The 24,914-nt window shown below is 39.9% G+C and overlaps 1 protein-coding gene across 2 annotated transcripts in view; it reads right to left on the reverse strand.

Moving 5' to 3' along the window:
* The window catches only part of ZCCHC7 (zinc finger CCHC-type containing 7), a 122,077-nt gene that overhangs the window by 40,797 nt on the left and 56,366 nt on the right, over positions 1–24,914 (reverse strand). For both annotated transcript variants that reach the window (XM_083481903.1, XM_083481902.1), the window contains exons 3-5: positions 10,158–10,201; positions 6,335–6,457; positions 2,106–2,276 (exon numbers count right to left, since the gene is read on the reverse strand). In XM_083481903.1, coding sequence (XP_083338029.1) covers positions 2,106–2,276; positions 6,335–6,457; positions 10,158–10,201 — 338 coding nt within the window. The remainder of the gene's footprint in view (positions 1–2,105; positions 2,277–6,334; positions 6,458–10,157; positions 10,202–24,914) is intronic.

A 24,914-nucleotide genomic window follows, 5' to 3' on the forward strand; every position in this document is an offset into this window, starting at 1 on the left:
TCCACGTCAAATTCACTCTGCTAGGATTTGTGTTTCGGACTACAACAACAACTACATTCCTCCAAATCCATTGCAACACAGGAGCAGATGACAAAATAGTGATAAGAACGATTATCATGGGAATACACTGTTCTTAAAAAAAAATGAAAATAACAGAATGTCCGCATTTGGGGGGTGGGGAATCTAAGTACACTGGATTAGATCCTAAGAACAAAGAGCAGAAGAAGAAAATGTATTGGTGCTGTGGCAGTGTAGAACCACATCAGACACTAGGAGACACAGAGAATAAGGAAAATATAGGCTGTGGCAACTTAACCCTAGTGGGCTGTTAAAAGGTATGAATAAAGGGCTTGTGCCACTCTGCACAAGAGCCTGAACACATGGAAAAACTTATCTGTATTTAGGGTCATGTTTTCCCATTCAGTATCCTTCCATTAGGTTAGAACTACTGTGTACTGTGAGTAGACGGGGCATTCCAATACCGGAAGCGTACTTTTGGTTCCAAGCCATTGAATGAAAACAAATGTACACTAAAACTAGAGTCCAATAATACTAAATCGCTACTTTTTATAAATGGTATCAATTTGAGGTTATTGATACCTCCATTCTAGTCTAGGAGGTATTTCCAAAAAGTGCCAGATCAAAAGAGCCTGCTTGAGTCAGTGGTCCATTCTGTTCTCCTAGCGGCCAACCAGCTGCCTATGGGAAGCCCCCAAACAGCACAACATTCTCCCCACTTTTAATTCCCAGCAACTGGCATTCAGAGGCATATTGCTTCCAACCTTATGAGCCAACTTCTGGGGGCTGGGGTCCCTTCACCCCCCCATTAAAATATTTGAGGGGGCCAGGCCCCCAAAGTTAATGAGCACTGCCATGCAAATGGGGTGTGTGAACCATGTCTTGTGATTGATTATGTGGGGTGAGGCTTACCTAGGTCCCCCCAATATTTTATTCAAGTTGGCAGCCCTGCCTCCAGCACAAGAGGTAGAAATGAATGAGAAAACTCCAAATACTTTAGTTATTTCAGTGCTGAAATAAACGGGACCTACTCCCAAATAAATATGGCAAGGAAGACACATTGCACTATCCTAGAAAGCATGCACTTGCCAGAAAATGGTGTATGTGTGTTAGTCTCCACACAGAGGATTTTTTGGGCTCTTCAGAAATGGAAATTCTGACCTAGACAATTTTAGATTCTTCCTCAACATGTGAGCCTGATGTAGATTCCAATAGCCCAAGTGATGGACACCTCTATGCAAACACCATGCAGAAGTTTAAGATCATAACAGGGCAGGTGTCAAGAATGAGAACCAACATTTTCAGATTTGCATGAATTTTGCCTGTATAGTTTAAAAGCTATGTTGCGCTCAGGTCTTGCTTGCAAACTTCCTGCTGATCCCTGGTTGGCTACTGTGAGAATAGGATGCTGGACAAGACCGTTGATCCAACAGGCTACTCTTTTGTTAAATAACTACACAATAAACAGAAACTGCCCACAAAAATAATCTTGGAGCAGTCAGAACTTCCCATATTTATGAAAAAAACAAGAGGCATCACACTTCCTACAACCAGACCTCCCACATTCTTGGGTATATCCAGCATATTTTAGACTACTCCTGCAGACATCATCTCCATAGCATTGCTGTTAATATACTAAGTAGGTTCTGGTGCAGATAACTTATCTGAGAAAGCTAAAAGAATGTTTACAAATGAACAAAACAAACAAGGAAAAACATAATTCCACATCCTGAATAGACAGGTATTGTTAAGGAAGTACAAAATTTGCTCAAAGTTTCAAAGAAATGCTCAAATGCAACCAACACAGAAAGAATATAAAAAAAGAATACACACCTTACCTGGCAACGCTGCCAGATTTCATTTTTACATTCTATTTTTATTACTTTATCATCAATCCAAACATTATGAAGATACAGAAAATATTGTACATAGAAATCTGTGCCTGCACAGAAATACCGTCTACTAGACACAGTTCTATAAGTGGGAATTTAGGTGGTTCCCCCAACAAATTGTGACAAGCACAAGTGGTTCTGAAGAGAGAAACAGGGAAAGAAATATGGAGTAGCTTTGGTTAACTGTGTACTCACGTCTGCATAATGGCCCCTCATATCACAGCGGTTACAATGTTTTTTCCAGTACGTTCTCTCAAGGCACTCTCTCGAGTAGTGTCCAGGCAAACAACAATTTAAACAAAAACGTGCAGGACAGCTGTTTTGTAGGTGACCTCTTTCGGAACACAGACAACAAGGTGGAATTTTCTGTGGGAGAAAAACAAAGACAGGAAATTCAAATGTCTGAAGCATCTGTAGAATTTAAATTAAGTAAAATGCACAAGGAAACTATGGCAAAATCACATTGAGAGCCAGAGCGAACCATTATCACTTTGCTTAAGGCTTCCTACCTACATGATTTATTTAAATTTATACTATGCCATCCTGTGCTAGGTGCCTGAGGTAGCTAACAGTAATATATAAACACAATATAGAAGGAAACAATCATTAAAAGCCATAAATAAAACCAAAAGCAGATAAACAACAAATACATTTAAAACAGCAATAAATGAGAAATTATCAACCAAAACCCAAATTGCCTTAGCAGGCCAATATATCTATAACTATCCATCTCTGTGTGAATACTTTTGTCTGTCAATGGAAGCTCAATTCCCTGTGAACCAAGGTGCTGCCACCGAGAAGGCCCTTTCTCATATCTCTGCCAAACATACCTCCGAAGCTGGTGGAACATAGCAAAATGGTTTCTCTCGAACACATTAAGATTCAGACAGGCTCATATATGAGAAAATGGTATTTTATATAACCCAGTCCCGTTTAGGGCTTTTAAAGGTCACAACCAGCCCTTTGAATTGTGCACCAAAATATACCAGCAGCTAGTGAAACTCTATGGGGGGGGCATTCTTACAATAACTGGCCCTGTCAAAAACTTGATTGCAGCATTCTGTGGTACCAATGCTTCACCCAATTTGCCACCTTAAACGTTCAGGGCACACTGCTCACGCAATGTTGCTTATAAAACTCTAAAGCACCTGAAAATAAAATGAAAAGATATACATGCCGTATATACCTTCAACCACTAAAGTTGTTGTTTTTTTAAGTGCAGCACAATACAGCCAAATGCAGACAGAAATAAGTCACTGCTGTTGTTTTTAGAAGATCAGCAGCAGTGATGTGACTCTGAATATCTTCCTGGGAAGGATGTTTCAAATGTTGGGGCCACCACTGAGAAAGCCCTGTCTATAGTACCTGCTTGGGCAGGCTGACAAAGGCTAATCTATGTTTTAGCAAATGATTTTTAAAAGCTGGTTTTGAATTTTGGTGTTTTTCTTATGACTTATAAGGCAATGAACCAGAGCGGCACATGCTGCATCTTCAGTCTCTCAAAGGAAATGAAAAATTTTGTGTGCCTTTAACACCAGCCAAGGTATCAAAGCCTTTTTCAAATGAGCCTGGCATTTACTGAAGTCATCAAGCCAGGACTTGCTCAATATCTGCCCACCTTCAGGGGTTAGGCAGCTAGGTACCAGAGAATGATGTTTTATGTGGTAGCACTCTGACTGCGGAATAGCAGCCACTCAAAAAACAATCCCTTTTTTCATTTTTACACTATGTTAAAATAGTTTCAGTCTGAAAGGGCTTTGATTGACAAACAAACTTGGGGGTAATTCTGTTTTTTATGTTTGTTAGCTTCTTATTAGTTTTAGTGTGCTTTTATTTCTTTAATCAGAATTATATATATTAGTCACCTTGTGATAAATGTGATACAAGCATGCATATTTTATATAAACAAATGTTTCCTAGCATTTTCAGAAAGTTTTCACAGAACTTCAGACACCTGTTACATGTTCATTGCCTAGAAAGTGAAGCAAAGATCATGAAAACCGAGTGGCCGATAACTTTCCAGAGATGCTCCTCCCTGCTATTGCTCCTGATGGGAGTTCAGAGAAAGATGACCAGTCCTGGTATTTCCATGTGTGAACAACAGTTAACCAAAGAGGAAAGAAATAGTGCCTTCTCAGCAGCTTTAGATTCCAGTAATTATTCCTATTTCCAAGGCCTCTGGTTAACGGGTTAGTTACCCTCTTACCCATACCCACAGTATAACTGGTTTTCCTGGTGGCTGGTGTTTTTAAAAACCTTTTCTCCCTTCATTCCTACTTCTCTGATGCCTACACCGACCCTGTTGAATCTGTAGCCACAGTGCAATGATCTCTGTGCAAGCTCTCTATATGATGTGATTGTCTCTATATGATGTGATTGTCAAATTTTCAACACACAAAGTGCAACCTGCAACTTTCCCTAAAATTTTTGCTCCCTTTTAACAAAATACACCAATTTTAACCATATTGTTTCTACTTCAAATATTTTAACAACCATTCTCCACAGACCTGGATCATCAAGAAAACACACGCACACGCACACACAAACGTGCGCACACATTGCAGCCAATAAAATACAAACACTATAAAGAAATCTAAAACTAGCTCACAAATTGATGAAGATTTATTTAACTTATGGTGAATCTACCAGTCTTGTGAGACCTGTCCTCAGTCACTCTCTCTCTCTCCAGTTCCAGGTTAATTGTTGCATTATTGCGGTGGAATCTGTGGGGCTGCTCCAGAAGATAATATAGGAATCAGGTTTTGATTGAAACAGGTAGAGCAGATGACATCACCAGCCCTTTACCAATTGGCCAACAATTTGTTTCTGGGTTCAATTCAAGGTGCCGATTTTGACCTTTAAATCCCTAAACAGCTTGAACCAGAAAATAATTGATTCCCCTTATGCGAGCCTGCTCAAGCATCTGGTTCCACTTCAGAGGCCCTTCTCTGGGGCCCCCCACAACTGGAGGTGTGGCAGGTGGACATGAGAGATAAGGCCTTTGAAGTTGTGGTACCCCAAATCTGAAACTGACCCCTAAGAGAGGTGCGCCTGGCCTCATTGCTGCTCATCAAAAAGCAAGCAGCAAACGGTTTTATTTCAGAAGGATTTTCAGAGACTCTGCATTTAGCAAGGATATTTGCTGGTGGTTTAAAATGGTTGCTGATATGTTTTTTTTTAATACTTATAGTTTTTATGGTGGCCTTAATGATTGTAAGATACATTGATTATTTTAATAGAAAGGTCAGGTAAAAATACTAAATATAAATAAATAAAACACTGGAAAGCTGATTGCATGAAGCTTCCGGTTCAGTGTTTGCTGAGCTGAAACTGACCAGACAATCAGCACTGCCATCAGCCAAAGGTGGACAAAGAATAGTAGATACTTTTTAAAATATTTCTCTCCGGTGACTTCACTTCCTAATTCAGCCAACATGGAACTTGTTTAATGGGGAATGGGCCATGGGAACACTTTGTGTTCAAACTGATGATCCATTTAATGCAAACGAGAGCAAATATATCTACTAAAATATTAACTGTTGAAACTTTCTAAATTATCGCCAGTTACAGATAGGTAGCCGTGTTGGTCTGCCATAGTCAAAATAAAAAAAATCCTTCCAGTAGCACCTTAAAGACCAACTAAGTTAGTTCTTGGTATGAGCTTTCGTGTGCATGCACACTTCTTCAGATACACTGTGTATCTGAAGAAGTGTGCATGCACAGGAAAGCTCATACCAAGAACTAACTTAGTTGGTCTTTAAGGTGCTACTGGAAGGAATTTTTTTATTTAAATTATCGCCGTTCATTGTCCCGTCACATACATATGGCATGATCCAAACTATTGTGAGCTCCATACCCGCATACAGAAAGATGATCTGCCTGCCTCCCCAACCCCCCCCCCCATCTAGATGTCCATACAGACAGCCCAAGGGGGCAATGGGAAGCCTATGAGGATTTTCTGCAAGTTGCTTGTGCAGAGCCAGCACGGTAGGTGGATATGAGAAGCATGCACCAATGTGGCACAAGGGAGAAACCAATTTACAATAAGCATATGGGAATCCTCTGCATGGGGAGCGTGTCCATAATTTACTGCTAAATTCAGAGGCGGGGAGACGCTGTCCTTGAACTATTTCCTCTGCTGCCCCCCGCCAAGTAAATTCCTCTCACATAAGTGCAGCATGCCTTTGGAAACGCCCCAGTATAGGGTGCAAATTTCAAAAGAGTCTGAAACTATTGATTCCTGGGACAAAACTGTCTTCTCGACTGTCATGCGCGGAGGGAGGGAAATGATCATCTCCTCCTTCCCCCCTCTCAAAATGTCCCTTCAGAACAATTATTTCTTACCAGAGCTTTAAAAGTCTGAAAGCTGTCAACTGACAGAATAAATTGCTCTCTTCATAGACAAATCAGAATACTGTATTTACCTTTGGGGTAGGACAATTTTTTGATAAGTGACCTCGCTTATCACAATTTCTGCAAGTGACATTTTTGTCTGGCGTGTAGTATCTGTTGTTGTGCCGCACTGTAACATAGTTGCCAATCCGTGCCTAAAGAAATGAAATGAAAATTCATTAGAAGTTTGCAGCTTATTGCCTTGCCATTCTAGACTTTTGTAGCTATTAAGGCTAGTAGGTGGAGTCAAAAATTCAGCTCTGCATTTGTATACTTGTTTAAACAAAAGTCATCTAAATCCCTGGTAAGCCTTTTACCCACTGGTAACTGTATAAGAAAGAAAGGGGGGAAAGCATTTTTAGAAGTTGGTATGTCTCTTTTTCCCGTAGTTAAGCCAACCTTTGTCATCATTAGTTCACAATAAAGAATTCTGCAAAATGCATCAAAAATAATTGCAAAAACAACTTGCCATGAATAAATTCATGGCCTATATAATCTCTTGAAGCACTTTTATTCTATGGGTGAATGGGTAGATAAAAAAGAAACGAGAAAACATAGATGAAACAGCAAAAACAAAAACCTTGACCTCACACATATTCTATAAATTCTTAGGTATGTGAATAAGAAAAAGAGAAAATGGAATTTTAAGGGGGGGGGGGAGAACTTGGAATCAAGAGACTCTCAAAGCCTTCTCTTTCTTAATATTGCTGTTTTCCAAAGACCATCTGTGAAATGATTTTGCAGTGAGACACGGTCATTTCCTTATTTATTTGGCTGAATGCAGTGCAGTCAATGGCAGTAATGGGCACCTACTGTCTTTCTAATACTGAAGACTACAGTTGATAGTGACCATGTTATTCAATTAGAGGAGCACATTCTGCGCCAGCTATTTGTGGATAAAGCTAAAGGTCAAGTAAACGTGTGCACAGATGTAAAAGGCAGCCGCTGCGAGAGCTGATACGCAAGAATAATAAGAAATCTAAGCGCAAGAACTGTAGAATATCAAAAACATAAGGAAGTATAATAGAGAGCAATCTCTGGGAAAGCAGCTGTTTGGGATAAAATTGCATAATTCTACTTTGACAGTTTTCTTTTCATAAAATCCTATTTGCCACAATTTTTCTGGCTTTGGAATACTTAGCATTTTGCAGCGATGACCAAGCCAAAAATGGTGACCAGCCACACAAGTAAAATATTTTCAGTGATATTCAGTCCAGTTTTCCTTTCTTTTCCATTTGTATCTGCATGTTTGATGTTCCTTGTATTTTGCCTTCATTTTAAAAATTAATAAAGTATCTTTTTAAAAAATGACAAAAACTGATGCAAACGTACAATTGTTCACTGCCTCAACAATGGGTTCAGTCAGTTCAGAATCTATAGTTTATATGACCATGGCCAAACCACTTTTCTATATATTCACTAACTACTTTCGAGAATCAGGTTCTTCAGAGCCAAATTTGTAAGATATGTGGCAGAAAAACAGAAGCAATGATTAGAACATTTGAGCTCTGCATCTAGTTCCAGTACAATTAAAAGTCAAATTTGAGAAAGCAAACTTGAAATTACATGTTAATTAGTTTTATCTAACCCTTTGATGCTGTAGCAAAAAAAGCTAATGCTGTTCTAGGCAGCATCAATAGAAGTATGGTGTCAAGGGAATCAAGGGAAGGAATAGTCCTTCTCTATTCTGCCTTGATTAGACCATACCTGGAATACTGTGTCCAGTTCTGGGCACCACAGTTGAAGAAGGATATTGACAAATCAGAATGTGTACAGAAAAAGGCAACCAAGATGATAAAGAGTCTGGAATTCAAGCCTTTCAGGAATGGTTGCATATGTTTGTATATGTTTAGCTTGGAGATGCGAAGACTGAGAGGAGATAGGATAGCCATCTTCAAATAGCTAAAGGGCTATCACATGTAAAATGGAACAAGCTTGTTTGCTCCTTCTCTGGAGGATAGGACCTGAGCCAATGCCTTCAAGTTACAAGAAATATGATTCTGACTAAACAACAGAAATAACTTTCTGACGTTAAACAGGTCTTCAACAGTAGGATGGACTCCCTTGGAAGGTAGTGGACTCAGCTTCCTTGGAGGGTTTTAAGCAGAGGTTGGGTGGCCATCTGTCATGGACGATCTAGCTGAGATTCCTGCATTGCGGCGGTTGCCCTAGATGACCCTCAGGGTCCCTTTTGACTCTACCATTCTATGATTCTAAAAATAACATGTAACCGGAAGGGCTTATTTATACTGCAAACTTCTTCTAAAACATACTTCACTGCACTGAGTGGTCTTCCTGAAATTCGGAAGGCAGTTTGTAACACCAAATTTGCTCAGCTCATAATGCTAAGCCATAATCCAACCCACAAATTCTTCTCCAGCTCAGACCGTAATTCAAGCTGGGTAACTCCCTCCTGTCTTGGTCTCCATCCACTACCCTCTTCCTGGTAACATCAAACATGATTAGAAATGACCTTCGAAAGGCCTCCCTCTCTGGTGTTAGGATCCCTTGGAAATGTTATTTCTCAAGGACATCACAGTTGTAGCCAGGAATAAGGGGCAGGGTGGTTAGTGTTCTGGGACTCTCAGGGAAGGGGAGATATTTTAAGCTCCCAATGACATCTTCAACTCTCAGAGAAAAGCAAAAAGGGTTTTTTTTGGGGGGGAGGGGGGTGACAAAATTGGCTCAGGCCCAATTATGAACCAAGTCAGCCATTAGTCTGAAGTACTTATGAGCAAAACATTTTTTACATTTGGAAAGTCAAATACTGCTGCTAATGGAGTTGCGCAAAAGAAAAAATGTGTTGGCTTGTTAAGCTTCTACAGTGGTACCTCAGGTTACATACGCTTCAGGTTACAGACTCCACTAACCCAGAAATAGTGCTTCAGGTTAAGAACTTTGCTTCAGGATGAGAACAGAAATCGTGCTCCGGTGGCGCGGCGGCAGCAGGAGGCCCCATTAGTTAAAGTGGTGCTTCAGGTTAAGAACAGTTTCAGGTTAAGAACGGACCTGCGGAACGAATTAAGTACTTGACCCGAGGTACCACTGTATAAGCAAAGAAAAGTGTTCCTTGCATTGTTTCTAATTCTATATCAACCTTTATAGAAAGGTTGGCTATGATGTGACTCTAGTGATGTAGCTCCCACTTGGCCACCACCATCAGGACCACCAAGAACCATAAGCTATGATAGGAGGGAGTTCAGTTAGATCAAGGCAACTTTCAATGGAGAGGGAAAATCTATACACTTTTTCTCCATATACAAATTTGACAGCTAACTCACAGAAAGCCACTTCAACTTCATTTGTGTAAGGTGAGGAGGCTGCTTTGTACCAAACCATCCCACTGAATATAATTCTTTATTAAGTTTTTAGTTCATATATTTCTTGGTTGTTTTATGTTTCCAGTTACTATGAGGATACATAAATTTATCACTGCAAACGTACCCATAGCTGTACTTTTCCAAAATATACTTTCTTGATTTACTGTATATTCTATAGTCAGTGAAAGGTATTATGGAATGGAATAAATGTTCACTTGAATGCCAAATCTTGATTAAAAAGAAAATAACTATATCTACTGACGAGCATTATCTTTTTCTTCCTCCTGTAATAATTGGTTGCTGGTTATCGTGCTACAAATTATCATGGGAAATTGAATTTTTATTTCTTACAAAATGTAATGAAAACAACACGATTTGTAAGACAATACACCCTGCATTTGTAAAAGCAACACATCTGCACACATTAGACTATTTTAGTATGTCTTATACAGAGGGATTTAGAGAGGCACCCACACAGAGTTTGTTGGTCAGTCACAAGAACAGCCAAAGAATATGCAACATTTTATCAATTTACCTCTACGTCTTTATCACTGATGTTCCAGTCTGCTCCACCTTCTCCTGAAAAAGATATTTTAAAAACCATTAAAACTGATTTTCAAAAATATGTCTAATTTCTCATTTAAAAGTTGTAAATCCTATTTTTAAAAGGCTGAAAAAAATGAACTGCAGTAGTGACACGCCCAAACTTTTAGTTTATACTTTTACCCACCTTGGTGCTTAATCATATCAGGATCAGGATCTGCAACAATCTACCATGTGTAAATAATGGTGTGAAATTTGCAGTTTCCCCCCCCAATATGAGCATATTTGTTTTCTAAGGAACCCTGGGGCTCCTTGGATGCTACTGGAGATTTTCTAATAAAAAGAGCAGTAATAGTATACAAAGTCTCCTGAAACAGTTCCCCTACCACTACAGTCATCTTCTGCAATGTGTAGCTTCAAGGGAGAAGAGGCTCAGTTCGTGTGGGACAAGGGGAAGGCCCAACAGATTTTAAGGGGTATTTATTTATTTTATTTCCACAGTAGTTGCTTTATGAGTTTTATCATCTTTGGAGTGATTGGGCTGTTTAACACTTTTATTTTTATTTTTAACTATTGTTGTTAAGTAGCCTTTAGTATTTTAACAGGTGGGTTATAATTATACACACAGGTCCAGCCAGCACATCACATGAACAGAGTGCCCACTCTAGAAAATAATATCCAGTAATATGGAAAATTTGAAACTGACTGCTGCAGCATGTGCTCATTAATGCTGTAGTGATTGCTATTTCCTGCATGACTTGTACATTTTCATTTTACCGGTGAAAGACTGGTAAAAACATAGTTCGCTGTTTCTCCTTTTTTTGCCCCATCTATGGACTGCCAATATCTTTATTAGTCCCAAACTTGCTTCTTCCCTCATTTACTATTTCATGGTTAGAAATTATAAGAACATCTAATATTATTATCAGGAAACTTTTGTTAAAAAAGAAGTATCTGCTTGATACTTCAAATAGCCACCAATAACAAAAATACCTTTTGTCCCACAAAGTTTTACAAATAATCACACAGTGGTTACAAATAATCACACAGTGCAAATGATATTACCCACAAAGAAATAGATGCCAAATCTTGTGTTGGCCCCAGATTCACTATTTGCTCATTTAAACAAATAACCAATGTAATCGTTACAGGGGCCCAGCTCTAGTTTTTTCCCCTTGTGAACCAACAATTTCACCGCACAAGAATCCACTAACTACTAGACAATAAGAAAAATATTTGCCCAATGACTTTTCAATCTGTTTAAAGAATTCTTGAATATCCTGTCCTGTAATACCAAACACTGCATATACTGAGCACAATTTTTCTTAGTGCATCTAATTACCACACCAATCTCAAAATTTGATCCATTGTGCCCTGGACAGATGTATGTGACAACAGTCTTCAGACACAGCTCCAAAGCCCTATTAGTGAGCAACATCCAGTATCTGACTGGCTCATTAAACTACATTTTCAATGGCCAACTGATGTCGGGAAAGGGAGAAATAAGAAATGCCTAATTCTCTGCATGCAATCCATCTCTGATTATCTGGATCCTGACAGCACAATTCCCTGGTTCCTGATAGCGAATTAATTCCTTAGTTTCTCTCTACTTGCAGTTGAGTTGGTATCAATCACACTATCTTTCCTTTCAGCTCCCATAAAGGCTTTTAGTTCAAGCCTAAACTTACAGATGTTTCTTCAATTGGATCAGATTTTTTTCTGAAGCATATCTATGTATATCATGTCTACCAAAGGGCAATTAATACCATATTGCTGCAGTGAGCCATAAGCAACTTTTTTGCAGTATGTGAATGTTGTATTTTAGGATACAATTTTATGACATTAATACAGCAAAGTAGAGGTGACCCCTTGGGTCAATACATATACATTATACTTGCCTTATTTTTAAAATAAGATTTTCTTAAAAGATGAAAGAAAGAAAGAGCAGAGTCCTCTCTCAAAAGTAGCTCTCAACCCTTGTCATCTACAAAAAGTGGTGGACCCTTCCTGCAAGATTTCCTTTCTACTCCCAGTCTCTAACCCTGGGAGATCTTCACTTCCCTTCCTCTCACCTGGGTCCTTCCAGCAACCATCTACCACCTCCATGTGCCTGACCTTTGGATCTCAATAATGGCCCAGAGCAGAGGACACCAAAGTAGAAAAGGGGAAAAAGAAAGAGCCTCCATCTGAACCACAGAAGTGGCCCACTCAACCTTTACCAGTGTGTTCTGCAGTGTGTGCAGCTGCAGCCAAACTTGGGATAAGATCACATATATAAGCAACCCTGAAGCAGCATGCTGGTGGTCATTGCACTCTACTGCCAGCTGCCAGGAGAGAGCGGAGTCCCTAAGGTGGTTGGATGGCACCTTGTACACCTCCTTCCGGCAACTGCTGCAGCCAAGCTGGTGCCAAACATATTGCTCTGCTTTCCTTTGAACCACATCAGCAAGGCTGGGGTTGTCGTTTGGGCAGTTAGTACCTCCATACACACCGCCCAGGCTTGTGTCCTGGGGAGGTGACTTCAGTGCTGCTAATGCAGCGATTTGACTTTATCCCCAAAGGCACACTCCATTGTCTCTCAAATGCCAACAATACTTGCCTTATTAACAGAACCAATCCAATGCCACAGTGAACTCTGTTCCTTCTAAAGCAGTCAACAAAGTTGCTTAATAACGATCTGTATGTATTACCCACTGAAGCAGCTAGGTGGATGTCAGTTACTGTAATGAATCCAACTTTTCCAGGTGGTGGTGAATGTGAATAGCTCGTGTTGCGTTAGGTTCATGTTGCGTCTTTTCAGCTCATGAACACGGCAAACCCGGAAGTGTATACTTCCAGGTTTCACCACGTGCAAACATGCAGAAGTGCTGTACCGCGCTCTGCGCTTGCGCAGAAGCACTGCTCTAGTTGCGGACTTTTCGGGGTGCGAATGGCACCCTGGAATGGATCGTGTCCACAACTAGAGGTACCACTGTACCTCAATAAGAGTTATATGTAAGATACATATGTAACTTTTTATGGAACCAACATGGCAATATATTCAAGTAATTAGTCCAATAAAACTTAATAGTATGTAAACAGTACAATGGAACAAAGTTGATATCTCTTTCTCAGCCAACACTTCACTTTCCACACACACAAAGGCTCTTTCCATCATCTAGTGGAGGAATCCCACTGTTGAAAGAATTAAAGAGGAGGAGACTATTGCCAGTTCCACCTCTCACATCATTACACTGGGTTCCCCAACCTGTCAGTACAGATTCTGGGACGGCACACATAGAGCTGCAGGGGGAAAGGGGAACTAACAAATCTCACCTTCCACTAGTGGCAGCACAATCTGAATCCAAGGTCCCATCTGTACTCTACATTGAAAGCACATTTCATACCAGTCATGACTTCCCCCAAAGAATCCTGAGGATTATAGCTTGTTAAGGGTGCTGAGAATTGTTAGGAGTCCCCTATTCTCCTCAAAGAGCTACAATTTCCAGCATGGTGTAACACTCAGTGTCTCTTCCCAGGGAACTCTGAGAATTGTTCCCAGATTCTTGATGAAACCATGACTGTTTAAAGTGGTATAAAGTGGCTGATTCAAATACATAGTGCAGATGGGGTCCAAGTCAATTTCTTTCAACATTTTGTCATATAGTGTTTTTATCGTCTTTTTTTCTGAATTTATTCCAATTTGCTTACATTTTCCTTTAAGTGTGTTAATCTAAATCAGAGATGTGGCACAGGATGGAAAGGTGCTATTTTTTGCTATTTGGATATCATACTTCTATCAAACATTTTAAAAGGAAGCATCAAGTAATATAATAGTTTTGTTAGTAAAATACTAGCTAGCTTCTAAAAAACAATAGCAGCAGTTCACACACTACTGAAAAAATGTTCAGTTTATTATTAATCATGGCCTTCTCAGCACGGCCATTCAGTTATTCAAGATTTCATGATCTGCATTTTATTTTGTAACTCCGTTTGATCTTTCTTGGAATTAATTTTGTGGCTTACAGACCAGTTCTCTAAACTACCAAGTTCATTCCAATCCAAAACCCTATCCTCCAAAGCATTCACAATCAAATTTTACTAGTTTACTTATGAGAATGTCATGTGGAACTGTGTCAAAAGCACTGCTAAATTTGATTATGCTGAAGATTATATCTACTGCATTCCCTTTATCCACTAAACCACTTATCTTATGAAAGACGGAGATTAGTCTGAACTGGCATGTATTTCTAAAATTTGCACTATGTACTAAGCAATCACCTCTGAATTTTCTTCCAGGCACATTTTGCTCTTACAGAGCAGGGATTTCAGCAGGGTAAAAGATTTATTGGCCTAATGGAAAGATTCTTCATAGAGCTACCCTCTTATACTACCTCCACACCACAAAGCATGGTACAGATAGCATGCCAAGAGTTCATGCTTGGAAAATGGCTACAATTATTGCAATTCCTTCATGCGTCTGCATACTAAATGTGCTCGCAGATATTATATTTGCATTAATTCTTGAATATGCACATTATCAGCCATCTATGATCTCTAAAAACCATGGGGCGATTTTTTATAATGTTTTGCATTACCATGAGGTGGCTTTTACAACGATGCCCCAGAAGCATGTACATGAAAATATTTAGTTGGAATGTGTGGCTTATTGTCAAAGATGGGTGTGAGATTTGGGTCCTGTATGAGCTGTTCTGAACAAGTTGCTTAGTTGATACTTTCTGACAAACTGTGTTTAATTATAAAGTCACACAATTACAAAAGCCTAGTTTTGTGTACAAAGGGCGAGTTGGCTTTCTTATATATTTCTATGAGTGTGAAATGGACACTAGAATCTGCTAAGTGATTATAAAGAACCCAAGGATGATCATTATTCTTAGCTAATTATCCGGGGGGCGGGGGGAGCACAAATCTTTTGTAAAGTATGTGAATTAGATAAAACAGGACTACTCTACATCACTCGAGAATCAAAACAAACGTGTAGTTAATTGTAAAACTGCAGTAAGATCTCTAGTTACCTATTCTGTACTGTTTATTGACAAAAGAGAACATCTGGCCTATAATGCCTTTTGTCTTTTTGTGTATACTGGAACAGCATTCAACCAGACATTATTCCGTAATCAAACTATTAGGGAATCACCACATTTATGGCAAATTGAGGATGAATAAATTGCCAGCAGGATCAAGGTGGAACACTACAGAAACAATAGATGATGCTCAGGATAAATCAGTCGCTCTGAGATGATGGAATGACTTCTGGATAAAACTGAAATCAATTTTTTATCATGAAGGCACTCCAAACCCCTGTACACACTTAAAGGGATTTCTTACTATTGTCCTGGTGAGTGAGAAGATCATTTATTATAAAAGATGAAACCCGTTGATGGAATGGATTATTTGTCAGTATCCCATAAAAGCGGAAGAACTCTGAAGAGATCCATAAACTTCCCCCAAGGAATTATTTGAAGCAGTTTTTGACAGATCCATTCTAACGAAGCAACAGACCTCCTTCCCACAGCAACCACACCATATCACTGTGCTTATCTGACATAACTGACCACACTACAAATTCTTCTTTTATCTTGATGCACCGCCGTACTTTTATGTAATCCTTAGTTGACGAAACCTACCATGTCGCTATCATGAAAAGCACAATCCAAAGGGGGGAAAGGAAATGTGCTTCCCATTTTAATGTTGATTCAATAGCTATTAATTCGGGGTTTTTTTGTTTTTTTATTTAAAAAGCGATAAAAAAATTAACTGCCATCTAAACACTAAATCAGTTTAAGCCATCGGTAACCCTTGGAGTAGGCTGTCACCTGAAGAGTAGTTTGACAGCTAGAAGCTATGACATGAATTTATAATCTTGAAGCCTCTGTCCTTTTGGTGGCCGTGGCGAGTTAATGCTAGACTTTAAGGAGATCTACAAAACAAGAGTTAAAATTGTTTAATCCAAATGAAGATGTGTGCTTTTATATTTCAAGCAGTCTGTTTCAAATACAGAAACAAACAAACAAGCAAACTTGTCATGTACTGGAACCCTCCCCTCCCCATTTTCATATATAGGCCTTTATGTATTTTGCTGTTTTCTACTCATTTATCATTTCTATTGTGCCCTTTCCACTTCATTATCTTCTCCAGAGTGCCAAATAATCTGTTGGAACTATAATATATATGGGGGGGAAATTGTTTTCACCCAAACCACATATATTTTAACTTTACTGCATTCTAGAAAGTGTACACAATTTACAAAAAATCAAAACACATGCAATAGCTCACTGTACACATTTCTGTTTCCAACTGCTTCATATTTTCTCTTTATAAGATTACACTCTGCATCATTTCAGTTGATTCATTGTTAGTAATGCTAATTCTCAATTGTCAATGGTTCTTGATTTTTTCAAAGCTGAGTGCAACATTTAGAGTACAAACTAGGTCTCTCTCTCTCTCTCTCTCTCTCTCTCTCTCTCTCTCTCTCTCTCGTTTGGTGGGTACAAGTATGAGGACCACAGGAACAGTTAAATTCAGGGCATGGTTGGTCTACCACACAGTCGGGGGAATTCTTTAAATAGAGCCTGTCACTCTCTTTGCCCATCAATGGGATTTCCTTCTCAAACTGCTGATTCGTTCAGGTACACAACAGAGGAAATTTCAGTTAACCTTTGTTTCACCCCAGGGAAAAATCTGTCTGAGAAGTATAAAATGAATAGATTAAAAAAAAATAAGTAGCCAAGCTTCAATGTTATTTTTTTTCCAGAGTCCACAGCAAACTCAACCCCCCCCCCCTCCAAACATTTCAGCCCCACTGGAGAATAAATGATATAATACGCAATTCAGTATTTCAGTTGTATACCTTTTGTTTGAAACTGAAAAGCCCAACCAAAACAAAACTATCCCTTTTTTTGAACAAGAACCTTTCCTACAAACCCTTCACCTTGTGGTTATTCTTTGTGATCAAGATGGGAGAATAGCGTTTTTGAACATAAAATCCACTGGCTGTTCTAAGAGAGAGAGAGAGAGAGAGAGAGAGAGAGAGAGAGAGAGAGACCACCTGGTGGGTGCAGGAGCCCCATTACTGAACATGGGGACGTAGGTTCTGTGAACTCAAAAGTAGCAGCAATTTTGCAGAATGTGCCAGCAAGCTGCTGGAGCAGAGGACTGGCCTAAACCTGTCAAGGCCGCTACTGGATATTCGTGTGGCTAGTGAAATTGCTTGAAGACAGACTTAGGATTGGAGTGGGAGGAGAATAGGGAGCTGTCTTCACCTAATTTCCTTTTAAATAAAAAAAAGCTCCTCTTCCCAACAAAAAATTAGGTGGAGGCCAAACCTCCACTTAATTCTCCACCCACAATTCTAATCCAAAATCTGCCCTCAAGCAATTCCACAAGTCACATTAATTTTTACTAACACCAAGCTGATAGACTATAGCACATCTATTTTTATTATTTAATAATGGAAGCAGCTTTCAACCTGAACTATATAAGATTGTCTAGGCACGCAGTTTAATGTCCATCTCAGATGGGTGGTCCGGGTTACAACAGTAGCTAAGAATACCATCCAGGTGTTCCAAATACACTATCTAGAGCATCTGGTTATATCATGTGCTGGGAATTCACTAGGGATTCTGTTAACTTATTGAATATCCTGCTGCCTAACAGATTCCTAGGTTAAACCAAGAATCTGGTCTTGACGACTCCCAATTTACTAGCACTAGCAGACTTCAGAAAGGCCACCTGGTCAGAAGACAGCTAAAACAATAATATGCCTATGCCAGAATTATGGGTAGCGTTCCACCAGTAAAATCATTTCTACTTGCCCAACAAAACTATCTCCCTTTGCCTCCCCACCATCACTTTTCAGGGGGTTCTTCTGAACCTCCATAGTGGATATGGGGAAAGTGCTGGGGGCTCATGGGGGAGGAGAGAAGAGAAGTCCTGCTACACAAACAGGAGTCCTTGTACAAGTTTCCACTAACAACAGATTTGGGTAGTTGAATATGGCCATATAGGTTTAACATACAATGCAGGTTACAGGCTGAATTAGTGATTCTAAAAATGGCTGTGATACAGATGATTCAAATGTGGGGTGTGCTGCTATGTGACCTTTGTCATGACCAAACCATTATCCAATAGGGGTGCAGTTTCTTGAAGCTCGAAGAGCTGATAAAGATGGTCTGCCGTTTGAGATTCACGGAACCAATCACTTTTCAGAACTCTTGAAAATGTATCCATTGGCGATAACAACTAAGGAGCTGGTAGTATGGGTGAATCTCTTGATCTGATAGGTCCTGAGGATCCTCTTTCACAATTTCATTAATGGTGCAACCATAGTTTAGAGAGATACTGATCCTGGGAGAGAGAGGGCAGATTACCGTTACTGTAACAAAAGGGGCACACACAAACTTGAGCTAATGAATCCAACTGACTGTACCACCTGTTTCCTTATACAGTGGTAACTCTGGTTACGAACTTAATTCGTTCCAGAGGTCCGTTCTTAAGCTGAAACCATTCTTATCCTGAGGCGTGCTTTTGCTAATGGGGCCTCTGGCACATGATTTCTGTTCGCATCCTGGGGCAAACTTTGCAACCAGGAGCAGCTACCGTATTTTTTGCACCATAACACTCACTTTTTTCCTCCTAGAAAGTAAGGGGAAATGTCTGTGCGTGTTATGGAGCGAATGCCTGCGGGTGGCAGGGGAGATCTGCTGCAGTCGTGAGCAGAGGATCCATGGTTCCTCTTCCTTCCCTCCTCCATGGTTACAAAGCATGGATCCACATGGATCCTCAGGATTTTTGCATTGGGCTACTCCAAACTCACTGTCAGATCACATGTCTGTGGCCACAGCATGAACCACAAAAATCATATATCCACTATTTCGTTTAGAATATTTTTTTTCTTGTTTTCCTCCTCTAAAAACTACGTGCGTGTTATGGTCTGGTGCGTGTTATAGAGCGAAAAATACGGTACTTCCGGGTTAGCAGAGCTCGTAACCTGAAGCGTTCGTAACCAGAAGCATTCATAACCAGAGGTACCACTGTAGGGATGAGGAAATTAGAACACAGTAAATGTTCATGCAATGATACTCACTTCTGAGCACAATTAAAGGTGCTAGTCTTGATCTAACACCCTTGTAGAGTCGTGCTGCAGAAGATTCATATTATTACATTCATATTCCCACTGTTCCTCCAAAACAAGCACTATCCCTAAGCTTTCAAAAATACACATGTAATATATAGTCTTATGTATTATAGTCCCTAGGTGCAAGCCCATCTCACTAGCTTATAGTGCCAAACCTGCTTATCTTAGAAAGGGTCACTCCTCATATTAAAATCAGCTGGATAAGCCCTGTTGTTCTCATTTCAAAAACTCAGACTACAGTTTATGAACAGCTCAGCAGCATGTAAAGTGAATCACTAGCTCTTTCTCCCATATCTGTCCTGCCTCTACCTACCCTTAGGATGGGTTTCTGCATTAGGATGAGGAGCTGGCTGTCAAGACTACAAATGCTGACGCCTCCAGTCTGCTACACTATTACAGAGCCTAACTGGAACAATATAAATAACAGGAACAATTTCTTTATCATCAATGGAACAAAGAAAAATTGAAGCATATGTACTTTGGATTTTCAATAGGCTTGAATTTTTCTTTAAATTGCTCACTAATTCTCCCTATGCAGGCTGTTGTGACTTGGAAAAGGGCACTGATGTGGGTAGCTCAGCCATTTCTTTGCCTCTTTCCCCCTCCTTTATGGTCGGCATCCAAAAATAGAGACCTTCTTAGAAAAGGAATCAGGTTATTTCTTCCATCCCTCCTTGGGTTTACTTTCTACAGACAGAAAACCTTGTTTCTGGCTTGCCTGCAAAGCAATTTTTCATCTAATAGTTAGATTCCAGCCACAGAATGCAAAAGGAAAGGCAGCGCAGATTATGTCTCCCAAGAAGGGGTTCTCAACTTGTAGAGAGCCTTGCACAACTGCTTTTGAAAGCAAGTCTAAAATGAGTATTTGAGCTTGTGTTATCGTGTGCCATGCTTTAAAGTAACTTGTTCACTACTTTTCAGGACATAAAGCTGTCAAAATATTACATAAGCTGAAAGAATACATTTTTTAAACCCAGGGCACCATACTATGCTTAACATTTCCCTTCCGTCTCCAGGAAAATTATGACAATTTTTAAGTGCACCACACAACTCAGATAGTTTCTCAACTGCATAGCTATCTTAGAGGTCTTTCACAATTTATGACAACTGCAAGTAATCCGCTACTATTCAAATCCTTATTCAAAAGTGTGCATCGAAAGTGCACTTTCCCCTTTATTTTAAATTCAAATTGTAAAATTGTTTGTTGCATTCCTCAAAGTAAAACTATCAAACTACAGCTATGAAAATCTGTAGATGGCTGCCGCTCTCTTCCATACAAAAAGAGCAAGACAATAGCTGCTTCTTTTCAATATGTCCAAGAGTAAAAAGCGAGGGAGGGGGAAGGAATGGTAAATCATGACCACCACCTTTGCATTTTGCAAGATGCAAAAAGGGGCAGTTCAGCAAGTTTAGCCAACCAGCTGAGACTTCCCTATAGAAGGGAATGCTTGGGAGCTTCAGGGATCTTTTGGGCTCTGTGGCTCGTTTTAGTTCGCATTAGGAGCTAAAACTGCCCCTGGCCAGCTGGAAGAATTGGAAGCTTGCACAGCTTGGCAGGAAGCCATCTTTGCTTGCTCCCCCACTCCCCTGGGCTGCACTAAGCACAACTTGGTTACATTTGAGTACTAAAACTGCTATTCTAGGGTGCATCTTATCTAGTCATATCATTCCCCACGCATCTGGTGAACTGATTGACACCATTAATTAATGACCTTAGCATATATTTGCTTACAGTTAAGAGTGTGAGATCTGGGACCAGGAGACTTTGGTTTTAAAAAAGAATAGTACTGAACCAAAGCACTGTCTTTCAATTTATCGTATGTATATTTTAATCTTCTCTGTTTTCAGATGCTTTTGGGTAGTGATACACAATTTTGCCCATCTTTTTTTAAAAAAAACAGCTTCTGCACTGATGCATTAAGATTAAATCCTCATAAATGTATTTCCCTAATTTATTGCTGCAACTTGCATTGGGCTGAAAACTTAATATGCTATTAAAAATACGTAGTTTTTTGGAAGGCAACTTCGCTCAAATTAAGCAGTAAAATAATTTTTCATTTGTCCGACTCCTTGATGTAAAATAAATCAAAAGCTTATGTAAGATAATACCGCTTACATATGAACATCCAGATGCCAAGAGACCCAAAGCAATTCTCAGTTTAACGTTTTCAAAGGCACAGACTAGTGATCACACGATACTGGTGATACTCTCTAGTTACCCTTGGCAACCCTTCTCAACTGTAACGATGCTCTGCCCCTACAATAGCTCACTGGGCAGCTTTCTCTTCACTTAGCTGAATGCTTTGGGACCATCTGCGTCGGTAAGCATAAAAGGCCAGCCTGCCTGTGGGCCCGTCACTCTGAACACCACCTCTCTGACCCTGATTAAATACAACTTTCAATCCTTTTTGTCCTCCCTGTTGACTTCTCCTATTAAGGGAGCCCTTTGACAAAGAAAGCGGAAGAGTGGACTAACTGCCCCCAAGAAAGGTGATGTCTGATACTGCTCAACACAAGGATTAGCAAGCCAATACATAACAAAAGCAAGTTTGGGGGGAGGGGGAGGAAAGGAAAAAATGGTTTTAGCCAGGTCTTTTGACTAATTCAGTGCGTACACAATTCAACAAATAACTATACAAGAGGGATGCTTTTTTTGGGGGGGATGGGGAGAACTATTACAGAATAACAATAATTTTGGGACATGCATTTAACCAAGCAATGTAAGGCCATGGCACTGGTAAGAACAAAGCAGCATTTTTCTTTTAAAAAAGAGAAAAAGAAGCATCTTTTTGCAGGAATAAATTTGGTTAAAGAAAACACAGTGCAAACATGGTGATCCTAAACTCTTTAGTTGGACCGAAAGTTTCAGTGGAATTAATGGAACTTACTTCCAAATAACTAGATTGGACTTACTTTCAAATAGGGCTGGGATGCAAGAAATACCTGTAAAACTATGGTCAGAATCCAGAGTACTACTTCAGTTCAGAGAGGCAGCTTGGGTTACAATGGAGTTGACTTTTTCCCCTCCTTGACCAGCTGACTCCTATGCCACATCACGAGCTGGTTTTGAAATTCTACTCAGTTTTAACTCTACTGTGTCTGCCCTGTGGCACTGAGTGAGTATGTGGGATCTTCTTCCCCCAAAACTGCTCCAGGGGGAATCCCTGGATTTAGGAGGTGTGCAGGAGGAGAACATTCTGTTCCACAAGCAGAAATCCTTGCACTGGCAGAATGACTGCCTTAGCTCTACATTGGATTCCACCCAAAGTCTCCTTAGGCTCACAAAATTAGTTTCACAGCTCTTTGGATAATATATTGTATTATTAAAATTAATTTATAAAATAGAAAGGCTCAAAGTGAAAAAAGTTAACAGAATGAATTTAAGCTATTTAATTAGTAAATAAATAAATGTTAAACTCTATTTAAGTTACTATTACTTCTCTTAAAGTTGGAAAGCTTTGCAGAGCTCTGATGATCCCCAAAAGGTGAACTGCTTAGCTAATTAGGCAGCTATCCTTTCACATGCTTGTACAGTGGTGCCTCGCAAGACGAAATTAATTCGTTCCGCGAGTTTTGTCGTCTTGCGATTTTTTTTGTCTTGCGAAGCACGGTGTCAGGAAAGTTTTGGAAAAGCTTCAAAAATCACCAAAGTCTTTAAAAACCTCAAAAAAGGCTACCACACCACGTTCTATGAGTTGCTCCTCGAAGTCAAGTCGTAACTGTATTAACGGTGTTAAGAAAAAGGAAACAAACTTGCAAGACGTTTCCGTCTTGCGAAGCAAGCCCATAGGGAAAATCGTCTTGCGAAGCAGCTCAAAAAACAAAAAACCCTTTCGTCTAGCGAGTTTTTTGTCTTGCGAGGCATTCGTCTTGCGAGGTACCACTGTAACCTCACACAGATCCACATATTTAGATGCAGGATTGTAAACTTGTGTACCTAATTAACTTTATGTAGATGTTATAAAACTTAAAGTGTACAATACACAAGAGAAATTTTATAGCATGAAGTGCACTATATTATTTTTAAAGTGTCCATCCAAAACCTTTAACAGTTCCAGCCTTGAAGATGGAGCACAAAATTCAAGCTCTGTGTTAGGAGCACACATTCTGAAGAGGACAATACTACACGTTCTCATCTAGAGGCTTCATTTAGCATACAGAGCTGATCAGAGACCCTCACATATTTTATTTGCACATTCAGTGGAGGCAGATGAGAAAAATCACAGATGCAAGTTCCACCACCAACCTATGTGCATTCGTTAGAAGAGTATCCCCACACATACAGCTCTCTGTGTGATCAAAATTACCCGAGCAGCAAAAAATTAATAATAATACTTGAACGGCAACCTGGGAAGAGTACCTTCCATGCTTATACCAATACATGCTGGAGCCCCGTGCAGAGGCTCTTATGAATGTGTGTAGATCAGGGGAGAACCTGTCAATGTGATGCCACACATATACACTGTACATTCACTGAATGCTTGGAAAATACCTGTGCAGGTCTCAGGTGCACAGCATTTTGAAAACAGCAAGACAAATGTGATTTGCTGCCATTGGACACGACAGCAGAGAGGAGTAGCTTTACAGATTTCACTTTACTAATATATTCCAAGGCAGAAGGACAGTTGTCCTTGCACAACAAGCTCCCGTCTCCCCCGGTCTCCAACGTGCAGGATAATGAGGAGGGAAGAACTTGGGAAACATCTGGGAGAGGAGGAGCCTTAGAAGGGGTGGACGGCATGGAGCTTCAGTCCTTGCAATTGTTCTAGAGGGGCAAGACTTGCTGGGAAGCATTGCTAAGTTGTATGCCATTTCCTAGAATAAAGAGTTAACTTCGCCGACAAATGACTCTGCTTGAGCATGTGCAGTTTCTCATTTTAAACTCACTTCAGCAATAGCACCATTTAGATGTCAGGAATAAAAAACATGCTAGCTTCTGCTGCCTCGATGCTAAGCACATTTACTTGAGAATAAACAATGTTTTGTTGAAGAAAGACATGCTTTTCAAAAAGAAAATAAAACGAGCGCCTGTAACATGTACTTATCCAGCCAGCTGCCTCCTGACTACAGAATGGTTTAAAAAATAAGGAAGTAATCTGAGGGCCCTGGATCCCTTGCCACATCCAGCCCAGCCCAGCTGGTTACACAAGACCTACTTTCCCCCATCACCTGTCATGGTATGGGAGGTCACTTGGGGGCCACCCAGGCTGTGGGGTTCTAGGTTTCAGCCCCAAGATCTAGTTCTTGTTGCACCCCTGGGGAGATGGGTGAATGTGACATTTCCACAGGCTTGTTCCTGTCACAAACTGTGGTTTAGTGTGACATCCAAACACAGTCACTATCTCCCTTCAGCAATTATATTTTTGCCCCAGTTTTACCTGTTGTCACAAGCAGCAAAAAATGAAAGCACACTTAGGCGTTATAGGGGTGTGTGTGTGTGTGTGATTGTCAAAGGTTGTGAAGACATCGTACCAATGTCTTGTGACTTCCACTAGCTACCAATTTAGGCTACAATTACAGTCTTTCTTTGACAGTTCTATTAATATAACCACTTCTATGCACCATCAGTTTCTTTTTTCATTTTCTATTGAAATACGATGTTTTAGTGGCATC

The sequence above is a fragment of the Podarcis liolepis genome (assembly GCF_965112155.1).
Source record: "Podarcis liolepis genome assembly, chromosome: 17".
Taxonomy (NCBI): domain Eukaryota; kingdom Metazoa; phylum Chordata; class Lepidosauria; order Squamata; family Lacertidae; genus Podarcis; species Podarcis liolepis.